Source organism: Oryzias latipes, chromosome 9 (genome assembly GCF_053564925.1).
Source record: "Oryzias latipes strain Hd-rR chromosome 9, Olatipes_Hd-rR_3.1".
Lineage (NCBI taxonomy): Eukaryota > Metazoa > Chordata > Actinopteri > Beloniformes > Adrianichthyidae > Oryzias > Oryzias latipes.
In genome coordinates, this window is record NC_136245.1 from 1,844,234 (window position 1) to 1,860,195 (window position 15,962).

Below are 15,962 nucleotides of genomic sequence, written 5' to 3' on the forward strand. Positions count from 1 at the left end.
TAAAACTCAAAATGCACTTTATTTTAAAATAGAACATACAGCAGGTTAAAAAGCAGCTGACCGGTCGCCTCACCTCTCAGTAAAAAAACATAATAATAAAAGAATCAACAGCTCACTGTTAAATATGAAAAGAATCAAATAAAATCCACTTTTCACATTTTGAATCAATAACATGTTCAGTGACCTACAAGCAGGGACGGGGTCGGGGGCGGAGCCTACACTGGCTGGTTACTGTTTGGGCATAGCAGAGAGGGTCAGCGGGGGCGGGCCTACGCGTACGAGTACTATTTACAAGCAGTTTCCTGTAAAGGGTTTAAAGCGGCCTGCATCCGCAGAGACGCCACGCCGGGACTTCTCTGCAGCGAGGCACGCCAAAAACAAGCTTCCTCCTCTTCCTCCCCTCTCTAACTCCCAGGACCTGGGGAGCTCGGGGGTTCTCCGGCTCCTCCAGAGCCACTTCAGCAAATACTTCTTCACAAAAAAGGGTGAATGATGCTTTTCAGATGAGGGTTCACTTTTTGATCACAAGATAAATTTTCATGAAAACATTTAAAAGGTCTGATCAGGTCAGATTGTAGAATTTTATCCGTCTGCCACCTGACTGGCGGGAATAAGTGACAAGCTGTCAGCAGACTTCCTCTGAGCTCTCTGCATCACTTCCTGCGTCCAGGCGTCCTCACTGGTGGAATACTGTGCTAGACTAGCCGACTATTCTGCACAAAGCCTACAAGATAGACAGACAGACAGGTAGACAGACAGGTAGACATTAGAGCAGGAAGTGGTTGGCGGAGGAGGTCAAAAAACACGACTCAGATCACAGCTTCCTGTAAACACCACCGTGTTTCATCCTTCGACCTGCACAGGTGAACAACAGGAACGAATGCATGATGGGATACCGAAAAGCCTGCGTCTCTAAGACTTCAGACGGTTCCTGGTGCCAACCAGATGAGCGTCTAACGCAAACTCAACAAAAGAAGCATTGCTTTGTTTTCTTGGATTCAGACAACAACATCCATGTGTGTCGCCGTCAACAGGATCCTGACTTTGCAGCTGCCAGGGGTCACCTGTCCCACCTACCTGTCCGTCAGGCTGCACAGGTAATGCTGACCCACTTGGGTTTCTACCACAGGAAGTCAAACTTCCAGAAATCTCTTCCCTTCAGGGTAAAAACTGTACTCATCTACAGTCCACACTTGACCTGCTTTAGTTTATAGCGACCAGACATCTGATTTGGAATGAAGGAAGTATGTACACCCTCCCTAAGGTCGCGACCTCTCCACCTCACGGTGAACGCACTGATGTTTACATCTGTTGGGACTCAAACCCCCAACGAGATGCAGACATGGTGCATCTCTCTCTAATTGAAAAAGGCACGGCAGAGGAAGTCACCACAGTTCAGTCAAACATTAGCAAATAAGACTGAGGTCATGTGACCAGGATGAGGCTCAGCTGAAGATCTGGTCCCACCTGCATCAACCCTGATCAGAAGACGATGCGGCGTTTAAATCGACTCTGACGCCACGCTGCGACCGCTGCAGCTGCAGGTCTGCTTGTTCCTGCAGCTGACGGCGGCAGTTTCATTTTTACAGAAAAGCTATTACAAACACCTTAAAGTGTGTGATATCACAAAGAAAACACAAAAAACACAGGTCAACAACGGGTTTTACCAAACAAAAAAACCCGACCTAAACAAGTGGGATTCTTCAATTGACCTAATTAGCTGTTTCTTCTTGTTGCTCCTCCTCTGGAACATCGTCACATGAGTTCAGTGGCTCTTGGGACGTCTGAAACGTTAGTCGAGCTGTGCAGAACAAGAACCACCTTCGGCGGACCTGCTTCAGTGTTGGGGGGCGGGGCCTGAATGAAACCAGACCTGCAGCACAGGGAGCGCATTAAAGCGCCGTGGCTGCAGTTTGGGGGTTTGGGCTGGTTTCATGCAGCTCCTCTAAAAGCATCAGCCTTTCATCTAAAAGTGAGTTCAGAACCAGAACCGACCTGACTGTCTGTGAGTCCAATCAGAAAACACAGCACATCCAATGCAGATTTACCTGACAAAAACAGGAGGTACGTTTCTGTTCTGACTCCGCCTTCTACCCAGGTGACATCATCAATGGTAAAAACAAAACCATATGTCAGCAGCATCCCAGAATGCACAGCTGGCATGTCTACAGTTACGTACAGATCAGGTACATAAAAAAAGAAACTGAATGGAGGCGGAGCCTCAGAGGAGACACGCCTCTTCTATAGCAGTGCATGTCACACAGATGTTTTCCACCATCAGAACAACAAAGATAAAACTCAGCTGTTCCGAGCCCATGTGCTAACATTCACAGGTCAAAGGTCACAGAGGTCTGAGGTTACACCAAGGTCATTTAGAAGGTCAGCCAACGGTGAAGTGGAGAAGATATTTTTTAGGTCATAACAAGTCTCAGAGGTCAGATGTAGGTCATGGCACCTTTAGCGCTGGTCTCCAGAAAGACCTTGATGTAGGAGGTGGGAACATATCCCTCCTCTTCCAGGTTCCTCCGCACTCTGGTCCAACCGTCGCCTTTGTCCTCCTCCACCACAGAAAGTAGCTCCCCCTCCACCATCGACAGAGTGCCTTCATTCTGACCTGCAGGGAAGAGAAGAACCAGACTGTCCGGCTCTCACAGAACCAAAGGAGACTGAGGTGGCGGTTCTCCGCTCAGACCCGCTTCCAGGACGGCAGCAGAAACTCAGACACGGTACCTTGAAAGGGGTACAGAGACTTGCAGGTGCCGATGCTGGGTAAGGGCTCTTCATCATCAAAGTCGTCATCAAACTCTGAGCTGCGAGACTTGAAGTGAAGCTCTGCACTGTGGTCCTCGGTGTAACTCCCATCAGGGCTATTGACAGACACACAGTTGAGACGCACAGGTGAGATCTCTGTGCACGTGCTCAGTCTGCCAGCTCTGACTCACAAACTCGACAGCCGTCTGCCTCGGTACCTTTCTCTGCTAGCTGGGTTACGATTATCCAGCTGTTTCAAGCTGCTGCTGCCAGGGGTCGTTGCCTGAGAATTCAACCCACAACCTGCACTCTGCCTTCTGCCACTGTGGTCAGACAACCTGATGTCCACCTCAGACATCCACAGCTGCAGTAACAGCACAGACATGTAAAAGTCCATTGGCAGAGCAGATCAGCACACATTATCCACACACACACACACACACACACACACACGGTGTGGAGCTACAGACCTGGTTCCTCTTCAGCTCCTCCTCCAGCTTCTGCAGATTCTGCTTCACCTCCTCCAGCCGAGGCTCCAGACTGCTGGCATCGCCCATCTGAGGGCTCCGCTCATACACCTCCCTCATCTTCAACAGAGCGTCTCTGCAAACAGAAGACAGAGATGTCCAGAGTCACTTTCAACAACGCTAATACAAAATACTTCTGCTCAAAGTTTCCCACACAAGTTTAGTTCATGATGCAGCTCAGCGGGTAACCTAACAACACTCATCCAGAGTCTAACAACCTGTCTGTTTATCAGGAATCGTCATGGTCGTGGACACGTGCAGTTCAGAAAGTTACCATTGCAGCTCTGATTTATAGGTTTCACATTCAAAATAAATAAATGCTAAAAATGTGGTAACAGTAAAACTAGCAGACTTTAAATCCTAAAAGCAACTGACCAGTGTGGATCAGTGAACATGCAGTTCACTCGGTCACCAAAGGGAGCGCTAAAGGTCGAGTCACACAGCCACAAGAAATGTCAGTCTTTTGTGATCCATGTGTGATCTACGTCATTCATGAACGTTTCCTGCGTTCGTCATTCATCGATGTGCTCAGATGTCCGTCGAGGGTTTTGACCGAAGGGTCTTTACGTGAATTCAGGTTTAAGCTGTTCAACATTTTTGGTCAGTTGAGAATTACGCAGTTTATGCGTATTTTACATATTTTATATGCAATTATTACCTAAATGTTACATAATGGTGTGTGATTTTTGTGAGATCCATACACAGTTGTGTGTCTTACCACGACCACGTTTGTCTAACAGACTTTTCACGCATGACCCACTGATGTCTAACTTTTAGATCACGTATACGGCGCACAGATCACGTTACAATTATATAATTGATGCATGAATCACTAAGAATTACAGATAAGCAGCACAATAATCACACGGTTCATGCACAATTGGCGTATTGTGAGATGGGTAAATATATTGGCTGATCATTCCCCCCTCCAGCAGCCTATAAAAAAGTGGGTGTCTCCCACTCTCCCCGTCTGGCTCGTCCAGGTGGGGGGTCCGGCCTCTCGTGGGGTGGTGTCCGGCACTGGGGGGACCCTTCTCACAGACCTCCCCAGCTGCGCCCAGGGGAATCCGACTGTTTCCTTAAAACAAAGCGTAGCGAGGGCCCGTGGCGGGCGCTGTCCAAGGTGCTGACCCGATGCTCAGTGCTCTGAATTTCAAAGTGAAGAAGTTCAGTGAAGCACGGGTTTACGTGTTCTTTGTGTGGTTTATTTGTACTTCTGTGATTTTAATGTGCTTCATTTGTGATCCATCTGTGAAAATTTCACGGAAAGATCAGACCTTTTCACGTATGACCCATTTTCTGCCATGCAACAGGCACAAACTGTAGGTGGCGGCTGTGTGACTCGGCCTCCAGCATCAGTAAACGATCAGCAGGCGTGTTTCCGTCTTTGTCAGTCTCACTTCTGCTCTTTTTCCCTCTGGATCTCCTGGTTGATGTTGTTGATTCTCGTCTGGAGCTTCTTACGCCGCTGCTCAGCAGGGAGGTGGCTGCAGTCTGCCGGACTGGAACCCTGAAGGCGGCAACAACAACAGTTACACCTGCTGTCTGCAAACACAGGGCTGGTTCTGACGGGGCAGCTACTGACCAGTTTCAGCGACAGCTGTCCGACCAGGAGGGAGCATGAAAGAAAAACACACGTTTGAAATCATCCAAAAACATCAGCTGGATTTTTGGATGAGTGCATTAGAAAAGTTTATGTTACTCTGAATCAAATCCATTTTTCCACCAGTTTTTCTGGTTGCCGAACACTCATATCCACGACTACCTGACAGATGCTTGAGGTGAGACTCCGCCCCTGTCGACACAGGTTCTTCTGTTTCTCAGAAGGGTTCTTTTTACCAGCAAAATTACATTTAGTTTTGTTCACAGCCGCTTAACTGAAATGTTTATTTTGAGTGATACTAAGCCTTGATGACTAATAGTGTCAGTCAACTAAACCTCATCATCTCACAGTTGACTCAACTACCAAAGACTTAAAGTTTAAGATGATGAAGATTTATTCATTAACTTCACATAAAGCTTATGAGGTTAATATATGTTAAATGGGTAAAAAATCTACAAAAACTTTACATATTTGAAAAATGTAACATTTTTATTATCATGACTTTTCTGCTCTTAAAAATAGGAACAAGCTACCTCTTCAAAAAGGCATTTATTTGTTTTCAGAAAATGAAGAAAAATCATTACATAAATTATTATTAATAAGTATCTGACCTTGAGCTCAAATCCCAAATTACTTTTGGTAAAAATATGTAGAATTCATTTTGACCACTTTCGTAAACTTAAACATAGAAAAATGCTAAACTGTTAGCATTAGCTCTCACTGTCTTTATGGTTATGCAGCTAGAAACAAAAATAATGGCAGTTCCTCGTCTGTGTTCTGATTGGATCTCTTCGTGTTTCCTCCTGCCTCTCATTATGAAAAATTGCTGTTGCTTCACAGGATAAAAGATTTGGTTTCAAACTAATGTCTAAACCAAAGGAAAGACACCAAAGCAATAGCGCCACTTAGCATGTTTGAGTGTGTGTGTGTGTGTGTGTGTTGGTTTTAATGGTTTGTAAGGACAATTTGCCTAAATACACACAACACTATGAGGACGTTTTGAAATGTGAGGACAGGGTCCATGTCCCTATTATTCAAACAATGCAGAAAGGATTTTTGGGTAAAAAGCATAAATTCACAGTTCCTAATACAAGGTGTGTGTGTGTGTGTGTAGGTGTGTAGGTGTGTGTGGGTGTGTGTGTGCGTGTGTGGGGGGGGGGGTATTTACCCCTCTCTTGATGCTGCGGAGGCATTGCTTTCTTGTTCTGGAACCAGAACTCATGAGGTCATTGAGCCGCTGTGTGATTGGCTCTCTAGAAGCCGGAGTTGGTGACTGGGGGCTGTTAGCCACACCCCCAGGTGAAGGCGATGTGGGAGGTGGAGGTGGAGGCTGCCGAGGCGAGGACAGGAGGGTCAACAGCTGTAAAGAGAAGAAGACATGAGAAATTAGTTTGAGCGTGAAAATGCGTGTACAAACATATGTGTGCACGTGTGTGTGTGTGTGTGCACATACATGTATACATGCATGTATGTCCATAAAGGGTGTATGGTTTTTAATGTGTGGCAGATAAATACAACAAAATAAAGTGAAACCATTATAAAATGTGGGATTTCCTGAGTGTAAGTCTAAACATGAATCCATGGTGGATGAAACATTATTAGCAGCATCTGAACATTAGTCAGTCGCTGCATCTCATGCAAAACCGCCTTGGAGCAACTGTAACATTAAATCTATATTTGGAGTAAAGACTTCTGGTTTTTGTCTGTTGTTTACAGATTTCTTTTTCCTTTGAAGTCGAAGGCTATTCTGTTTTTTTCACTCACTCTGTTCTGCAAATAGAAACTTTCCAAATGTTTGAATTTTGTTCACGTTGGTAGCTTAGGAGTTTCAAATTAGGGGGAATGTTTTGTGTGTTAAAAGTCGGAGCAGTCACTTTAACCCTTCAACGCCAGAGCTTTAGCTGCAGTGTTTACATTCTTTCAACTACCGTAACTCTTCAACCGTTAACGCAATGTGACGTAATTCCAGCAGATCCTGAAGCGGAGAAAAGCAGCTGATATCCAACATTTTCCAGCAGTAAAGTGCATCCGCAATCAATAAATCAGCTGATTGTTAAAGCTGATGCTTAAAGCAGCTTTTCTCCACAACAGAATCAGCTGATTTATTGAGGCATCATCAGAGGTACCGTGACAATTGGCTGATTACTGTTCATAGCGTGATTGGTGAAAGAGTATATCAAAGAGCAGGTTTTATTTTGGTGTTTCCGGCTACAGTTCTGGCGCTAAAGGGTTAAGAAAGTAGCAGATGTAAGTAAGACATGGGGCTGAGGCGAGCATCCCGACATGCATCGAGACAGCACATGTGGTGGAGAAACTCCAGAAGCTTTGAAAATTAAAACATCCTTCAGAATCAGATCATAGATAAAACAGAAATCATGAGCATATCAAGTGACCCATTGGCCGGTTACCTGACAGTTGAGGAGCCCTGCCTTAGAGTACCTTGTTTTTTCGTAAGAAAGGCCACAGTTTCCTGCTGTGTCTTCGACCTTCAGTCCGGTTGTCGAGGTAACTGGATTCAGAGATGCTCCGCCTCATGGAGGTGCTGTAATCTTCAAACTCTACATCTCCTGGAGGGTCAAAGCCAGATTTGTACATTTCCACTACCTGCCGTGTGTCCTACACACACAGACAGAGCAGACCGTCAGGACTTCTTTCGTCCCGGGGCAGGACATGCGAAAGCGCGTTATCGGACAAACAGACAGATATAGCAACATGTGAGGGGAGCGTCCAGTTCTGACAACACTCCTGTCCCCAGACCCCTCCGTCTCCCCCATGGACAGGCTGTGTGTGAGCTCATCAGGGGGAGCCTCACCTTCCGAGGCTGGATGCTTTCTGCAGCGTCCACCATGGCGTCAAGACAGCGACTGGTGACAGGAAGCACTTTTCTCTCAGCCTCCGCTGACAGGCGCATCGCTTCGCTGATTCTCTCAATCCGCCGCTCCTCCATGTCCTGAATGCGCTAAAACACACACAGCACAGATCCTCTTATCCATGGTACACAACAAATTCAAACCATGTCACAGTCAACACTTTTCAAAGCAGTGAGAAGAAGGTTATGAAAGAGGAAAACGAGATATAGGGATATGCTGAAGAGAACAAATATGCAAAACGCGAAGTACAAACTACCCTCAAAAGTGCGTTTATGCTGATAATGCACACTTTGTCGGCCATTAACCCGCTTATAACAATATCACTTACAAGAGAAATAAATATTCAACCAGTTTTTAGTTCTTTATTCTTGTTATTTTTACGGTTTGGATTGCTTTTTTCACAAAGAGTGGACTATTTGTTACGTGGTGCAGTCAAGGTCCGGCGATATAAAGCGATTAATACCATGATCCGGGTGAATACTCGATTCTGATTGGCTGCTAGGTGTGCATTAAAAAGAGATATACCACAGGATAACCGCACGGTGAAAAAAGAAGTTCCGGTAACCTAGCTTAAATGTTTTGTATCACTGCGCCGGCTTCTTTAAAACAACCTTTGCTTCATCATTTGGACAAAAACAAGCGGTAAGACGTGAACTTTCTCTCTGAACTGATGCTTTATTCAACCCATCGGAAAGATCAAGTCAAGTCTTGACTGCACCGGTGGTGCGGCGCGACACGGACTGTTTGTTACGTGGTGCAGCGCGCCACGTAACAAACAGTCCGCTTTTTGTGAGAAAAGCGATCCAAAATGGAAAAAACAATAATTAAGGACTAAAAACTGGTTACTATTTATTTTTTTCTAAGTGACCTTGGTATAAGCGGGTTAATGGCCTTCAAGTGTGCATTATCACTTTTTAACCCACTTCGCGGAAGCAACCGTCCGACGCAAGGCTTCCACGGCGTGCGTCAAAAAGCGATCATGCATACTTCGTCGGCCATTAACCCTTACATCTATGCTGATGGTCACAATGTGTTAAATAAAGCATCAGACCAGAGAGAAAGTTCTCCTCTTACCGCTTGTTTTTGTCCAGATGAAGATGAAGTTTGTTTTAAGAAGACAGCACAGTGACACAGAAGATTTAAGATATGTGACCGGAACTAATTTTTTTTGCCGTACATTCTCACAGTGGTATATCGCTTTTTAATGCACACCCAGCAGCCAGTCAGAATCGAGTATTGCCCTGGACCCTGGTGTAACTTCTCTTAACTAACAACTCATCTGCGTAGAAAAGGACCTTAAGAGAAACTTCTGTAGCGGTGAAGAATTACCTGGTATATAACTGGTACCAGTGTGTGGTAGTGCTGATGCTGGTCCTGGTTGAACTGGTTTAAACTGGTCACATAGTCTTTCCTGGACTCATCGGCAGCTTGATGTTTCTGCTGAGCGGTTTGACGAGCCTGAGAGCAGCGAAGGAGCCGTCAGCGGGAGCTGACGAGCTGGAAAGTCAGCAGAGGTGAGGAAGCTTACCTTCAGGGAGCAGCGCTGAAACACAGACAGGGGGTCGGATTAACGTCATGAAGCCGAGTCAGCAGGTAGAAAGATGACCTATCAGCTGACCTTGATCTTGCGAGCCTCAGACTCTCAGTGTGCGACACTCACCTTCTCGCCGTCCGTCTTGTTGTCCAGGTCGATTCTGTCTGAGACCAGCTGGGCTCTCTCCGCCTCTTTGCAGTCCCGTTCAAAGCGACGTTTACTCTGAACATCAAAACAAAGACAGCACAGTCAACCAGCTCAGTGGCCCTGTGGTAGAGTGTCCACCCTGTGACTGGAAGGTCGTGAGTTCAAATCCATGCCTCCCTGCTTGACACTCAGCATGAAGGGGTTGGATTGGGGGGGGTTAAACCACCAAATGTGTCTGCAGCTCTCTGCTCCACCAAGGGAGGGGTCAAATGCGGAGAACAAATTTACACATCTTGGTGTGTGACAGATGATGGGACTTTACTTTACGTTCTCCCTGCTTGCTGAGCTGAATTCATAACTGGGGTGGGGGTCCCATGTGGGGCTGAGGGCCGCTGAATACTTACAGACTCTAGCTGTTTCCAGGAACTCTCCATGTGCTGCTGAGCACGGCGGCCATCTTGGAAATGCTGCAGAGCAAACAGGAAACGGTCCGATGAGCGACCTCCTTCTCAACATTCATGCGATCGTTCCTTCGTTCTCCAGAACATCCCACAGAACTCCAGAACATCTCACCCCCTGAGCCCTGGACTCAGTGGCTCAGAAGGGTTACAGTGTGCCGCTCACCTTTCACATCCCTGCTCAATTTTTTCAATTTTTCAGGAATTTTCTCTCTACAGCTCACAGTGTTCTGCGTCCTGATTGGCTGTTGATCTTATCAGTCAATCTCTGCTGGGCTGTGTCTCCTCGCCGGAGTTGCATAAATCTTTAATCTTGGTCAGATCTTAGTTTTCATTCTATAATCTTGGACTTATTTTTCTATGAAGGATGGAAATCAAGTGTGAAAATGTCTGTCTGAGTAAAAGTGGATAGAGTGTGTAATGAGAAGTTTTAAAACATCTGTGACCCTACTTCAAAGATTTCATCTATCGTGGGACATTTATACGTCGTATCCCCCGTGTGAAGCCCTGAGGAAGTGGCTGGGGGGGGGGGGGGGGGGGGGGCATCTTTGCTTGGACTGCTGCCCCTGCAGCCCGGTCATGCATGAGCAGCAGAAGATGGATGGATGAATCCCCCGTGTGAAACGTGGGAACGCTGTACTCTGTTTAAGGTTTGAACCTAAAGGCAAATAAATCACAACCACCGAAGATCGGAGGAGATTCTTTGATCCTCTGTTTTGGGTTAAATAGACTTCAGCCCATGAAGTTGTTGCTCTAAATCGCAGAATAATGTCGGATTTGAAGTATAAATAAACAAACTGAATGCACTACTGTCTCGGTAAGTAAATTCCTTTCAAAGTAAAATGTCGGTTCTCTTTTTCAAAAATAAAACAGTGTTTTTGTAGAAAAAAACCACTGAAGTTCGGTTAACTGAACTAAGTTCTGAAAGTTCTGAAAGTTTTTAAAGACAAATGAAAATAAACACAAGAGCTTACAATATTTTGACATATAGTTGAAAATTTGAATAAAGAGATTGTAACGAATATGAAATGAAGAAGATTATGAACATCTGGGATGCTGCAGAAAACAGATACATTAAAGAAGGGCTCCACAATATATAATAGGACAACTCCTGATATTAGTGATGGGTATTGCGACGACGATGTAACTTGTAGTATTTGAAAAAATAGTAAAGCAACCAAAAACATCATTTCCATTTCACTGCAGTTTAATTTAAATAAGAGTCAACATACCTTAAATTTAACTCCGAATGGAACTAGTCTGCATGGAAGGTGAGCGTCTAACATAAAAGGGCTTCATACTATTGGTCAAAGTCATAAATGGATTTATTTGATTCCCTTAATACTTCCAGCCGCCATAAGACTGTTTTAGCACATTTAAAGCAACCATTTATAGCGATTTTCGTCGTGTTTTGCAATATGCATATTGCTCAGCTTAATATCGCGATAACATACATTTGCGATTTATTGTGCGAGTTACATTAAAGCCATTTTAGATTGAAAAGGTAAGAAGAAATGAAGGAGGATGACAGAAAATAGTTGTAACATTTTCAGGATTTGTCCTAAAATGATGCAATCAACAGTGATGTTCATGTTTAGTTTGCTGCTGAAGTTAAACAGGAAGTTGACGGGAAATCGTTGAGTGTGACGTTATTTAAGGAGAGAAATAACATTTTCTTTCTTTCTAAATCTGTTTTCATCCTAACAGACACACAAAAAGCAGGAATTCAGACGTAACACGTGAAATAGTGAGAGTGATGGTTTGATGTGGGAATTCATGACCTGATCCACCGTCCTGACACTCAGATCCGGTGACGGAGCGACAGCGCTGCTTACTCACCGTCTTCCTCTCTGCCTTTAGCTCCTGGGTGTACCGCATCAGCTCACAGGCGATCTGCGAGCTCAGGTTCTCGGCCAGCTCCTCTCTCTGAACGGCCATCTCGCTCAGCTGCTGGAGAGTTGCGGCAAAACCCAAACACCAGGTGTACCTGCACAGCCCACAGGAGGCAGCTCGTCAGGAGGGGGCAGGAAGCCCCTCATCCACCAGCAGCTCAAACACAAAACTCTGATGGAAGAGAATCTGTTACGGCTCATCTCCAGCAGACGAACCTTCAGCCTCTGGAAGTATGAAAGCTCTGACCCCCCCTCATTGAAACAAGACTGTGTGGATTCTCAGCAGGGGGTGGTGGGGGGGCATGCAGCAGGAGAAGCTCTAGTGCTGCTCTCTGCTCCGGTAAACACTTCCTCCTTCTTCTGTTTGCTTTATGTCATTTCTTTTGGGTTTTTTTCGTTCACTCAGGTTTCACTGAATCCACTTTTTGTTGCTCTTCGTCCAATAAAACCCAGAACCAGACGACTGTTTCAGACCAGTTTGAGGTCTGAACAGCAGAGAGTTGAGGCTGTTTTGCTTACATTTATTGGGTTTTTGTGTTTTCTTTTTCTTAGATGTCTCTACATTCAAACTGAACCTGCCGTCCTCCTACCAACTCCTACACACGTTTCTGAAGACAGAAATCGTTCTTTCTTCATTCCTGCAAACATTCTAATGTCAGAGGTCTGCAACCTGTGGCTCTTTGGCTGAAGAATCGCAAAAGTAACGTACTTTTCAGACTAATTCAGCGAATTAAGTGAAACAGAACAGTCTGTGATCATTCCAGCTGTTGTGTGATAGTTGACTGAATATTTTCATCATAAACTAGAGCTGTCCGTGTAACTCCTCAGAGCCTCCATGTGACGCGTGACGCTGACCTGCTCTCGTCCTCCCTGCTCCTCTTTGGATGGTACTTCTTAGACAGACTCCTGCAAACAGGTACAGACGGGGGGGGTTAGAAACCAAAACCATGTGGATCACAAACCAGATGTATGGAGTTAATGCACACAACCTGTTTCACAAATACACACGCTCTGATTCACAACTGTAATGTTATGCGAACGTGCTAATGCACACATTGTGTTTCACACATGCACAGTAAGTGTTTCTTACAAATGTGCACGCTGTGTTTCACAAAAAAAAAACACAATAAATGTTTCAGAAATGCACAATCGATGCTTCACAAACATGATTCCCTTGTAATATGAACTCAGAGATAATTCAAATTGCAAAAAGGGGCCATTCGATTGGCTCAAACTGGCTGATGAGTTTGATGAGTCCATTAGCCAATGGTGGCATTAGTTGAAGTGCTGCATCAGGAGAGTCTGAAAATTCACCCCAGGGGTCTCTCTCAAAAATGTGGGGAGATTCACGGGGGGGGGGGGGGGGGGGGGGGGGGGGCATTTCCAAATTTATGTTGCACTTTTGCATAAAATGCCAGTGTGTATTGTGTATTTGTGAAACAGGTTGTGAGCATTTCTGATTAGTGAGACCGACTTAACTCCATTAAGTAGACGGTATTCTGACTGTCATCTGAATGTAAGTTTGGGTTCAGGCCCTCGACCCCTTAAGGTGGCGCTCCCTGATGTCCCGGGATTGTGCTTGACCCGAGACATCAGTGAAGCGGTTCTACCTTCAGGATGCAGAGTTTCAAACGCTGTAAACGGGACGGGGGAAACGCTGCGAGAGGCTGAACTCCCAAAAAGACACAGTTGGGGATAAAGCTGGCAGGAACTGTCTGATTCCCAAACATCTGACTTTGACGGAAATAAGAAATAAACAAAAATTAGCTTCAAGATTTTTCTGAAAACCTCCAGATAAATCCTAAAGTGAAGGGGGGGGGGGGGGGGGGGGCTGTCCTAGAGAACAAACCAAAAAAGAGGCTTCACATTTCTAATGGAGTTGAGTTTGAACACAGCAGGGATGATCCAGCCCAGACCCGGACTAAAGAACTGGATCACATGACTGTTGCGAGGCGTAAGAAGACCCCCCCCCCCCCCATAGGTTTGAGGGGGGGTGAGGGGTCTGACCACACTGAGGAAACGGCTGCTTTTTCCCCTCATGAAAAGGTGCTTCCATTATTGACCTGGGGGTTGCTGAGTCCGACCTTTAGCTCAGAGTTTTCATCTGCATTCATGAAAACGTGAGGGGGGGGGGTCTCCAGGCGGAACCCGTCTGCTGTGAACGCCGCAGTTTCAGCGCCCAAAAGTCAAATGAAGTCAGTTTCCGTCCGCAGCAGCTCTGAATGCAACAAACGGCTGCAGTGAACTCCTGCCCCCCCCCCCCCCCAAAAGAAAATGACCAGCAGAGGGCACTAGAACCCAGAGAACAGGTGTGCCCTCAGCCCACAGGTATGACCTCACCTGATCTGTTTAGCATAGCTCAGCTCGATGTCAGCTCGCTCCTTCACAAACTTGGTGTATCGCTCCAGGAAGTCGATTCCCCAGCTGGTGTGTTTCTCCAGGTTATCGAACTGATCCTGAAGGTGGAAGATCAGCGGAGAACGTCAAAGGCAGTAACACACACACACATATGCACACACACACACAAATGTACACACACACCCATGCACACACCAACACACACACACAAATGTACACGCACACACACACACATGTACACACAACACATGCACACACACACTCGCACATGTACACACACACACACACACACACAAATGTACATGCACACACACACAACACATGCACACACACACGCACACAACACATGCACACACACGCACATGTACACACACACACGTGTACACACACACACACGCACACACACACACACACATGTACACACACACCAATGCACACACAAACACACACACACAAATGTACATGCACACACACACAACACATGCACACACACACACACACGCACACACACACACATGTACACACACACACGCGCACACACACACACACACATGCACACACACACACGCGCACACACACACATGCACACACACACGGACGCACATGTACAAACACACACATGTACTCACACACACATGCACACACATACACATTTACACACACATGCATGCACACACACCCACAATACCACGTGTAAAGTAGCGTGAAAGCGTGTTTTGAACAGCCTTTAGTGGGAACAGCAGAAGCTGAACCCTAGTTAGGCTTCTGAGGAGAACAGCTGGAGTTTTACTCAGAGTCATGACACAGGAGCCTCCCTCTAACTCAGGTTCTCTCCAAACACCAGTTTCTAGAGCAAAGACCGTGAACAAAGGGAGGTTCTCTGTCAACCACTATTCATCCTATTTCCATGTTTAGAAAAAACAGAATGTCACATTTTTGAAGGATCTGGACCTAACTGGATCATATCAAATTGTTCATTCATTTTTGTCTCACTCAGTCTGACTAATTCCATTTAGTAAACTTTAATCAATAATTTAACCTCCTGACACATCCTGGATTTTCTGGATGTTTTCTCCAGATGACACAACATTCAACAGGCCCCTGTTGGACCAACAAGCAGTCCAGGGAGGTTCTGCAGATGCTGGAGATGACGGACAGCCGTGGTTCTGCAGGGGGGGGGGCACGGTGAAGCCTTCGCTGGGCACCCCCGTGAAAATGTTGGAGCCATAACCGCGCGCAAATTGAATGTGGGCGTGGCCGTTTTTTCATGCACGAACGTGGAGTTCACCTGTACCTGCGTTATCCTAAGAAAAAGTCCCCCAATCCGCATCCTCCATGATGCTGCAGCGCGCTGACGTCACCCGCCGTGTTGCTATGGCAGAGCAGCCAGAAGCACGAGGCCCTCACCCGTACACAAAGGAATGATGGACCGCCCGGTTAGGAGCAGACCGCTCCGGTACCGGGACACCGGATTCGGCGGAGACCAGTTCACGTACCCACAGCTCGGCTCCCCAGTTGCAGCTCATGGTTCCGGTCCGCTCCTCGCGCTCCTCTGTGAGGTGATCACGGCAGGCTGCAGCTGCGGCTGGGCGCGCGCATCCTCCTCTGTCTGCCTCGCGCTCCACCTGTCTGCGGGAGCAGCAGGAGACCCGGGAACGCGCAGCGCGTCTCCTTCACGGACGTCAGAGAGATGCTGAGATACGCGCACGTGCGCATGTATACATAAAGATGTATTTATGGCCCCAGGATGCGCGTGAGTACCAATGTATACATAGGAGAGCTAACATGACGCATGCGCAGTCGCAACAGAGTCTCGCGCAAC

The 15,962-nt window shown here is 46.4% G+C and overlaps 1 protein-coding gene across 3 annotated transcripts; it reads right to left on the minus strand.

Annotated features, from left to right (window-relative positions):
* On the minus strand, positions 1–15,962 carry fnbp1a (formin binding protein 1a). 3 transcript variants are annotated; one of them, XM_078952118.1, is made up of 18 exons: positions 15,637–15,962; positions 14,123–14,238; positions 12,638–12,688; positions 11,730–11,877; positions 9,837–9,899; positions 9,412–9,507; positions 9,280–9,294; positions 9,081–9,209; positions 7,694–7,840; positions 7,321–7,497; positions 6,048–6,241; positions 4,864–4,885; positions 4,679–4,788; positions 3,222–3,354; positions 2,970–3,115; positions 2,731–2,867; positions 2,456–2,614; positions 1–724 (listed from the first exon to the last, which is right to left on the minus strand). In XM_078952118.1, the coding sequence occupies exons 1-18, from the start codon at positions 15,664–15,666 to the stop codon at positions 696–698; spliced, it is 1,902 nt and encodes a 633-aa protein (XP_078808244.1). In that variant the 5' UTR covers positions 15,667–15,962; the 3' UTR covers positions 1–695. The 3 variants fall into 3 exon arrangements, with proteins under 3 accessions (XP_078808244.1, XP_023814640.1, XP_078808242.1); XM_023958872.2 differs by having other exon boundaries at positions 4,864–4,878; positions 6,050–6,241; positions 15,435–15,879; XM_078952116.1 differs by having other exon boundaries at positions 15,435–15,879.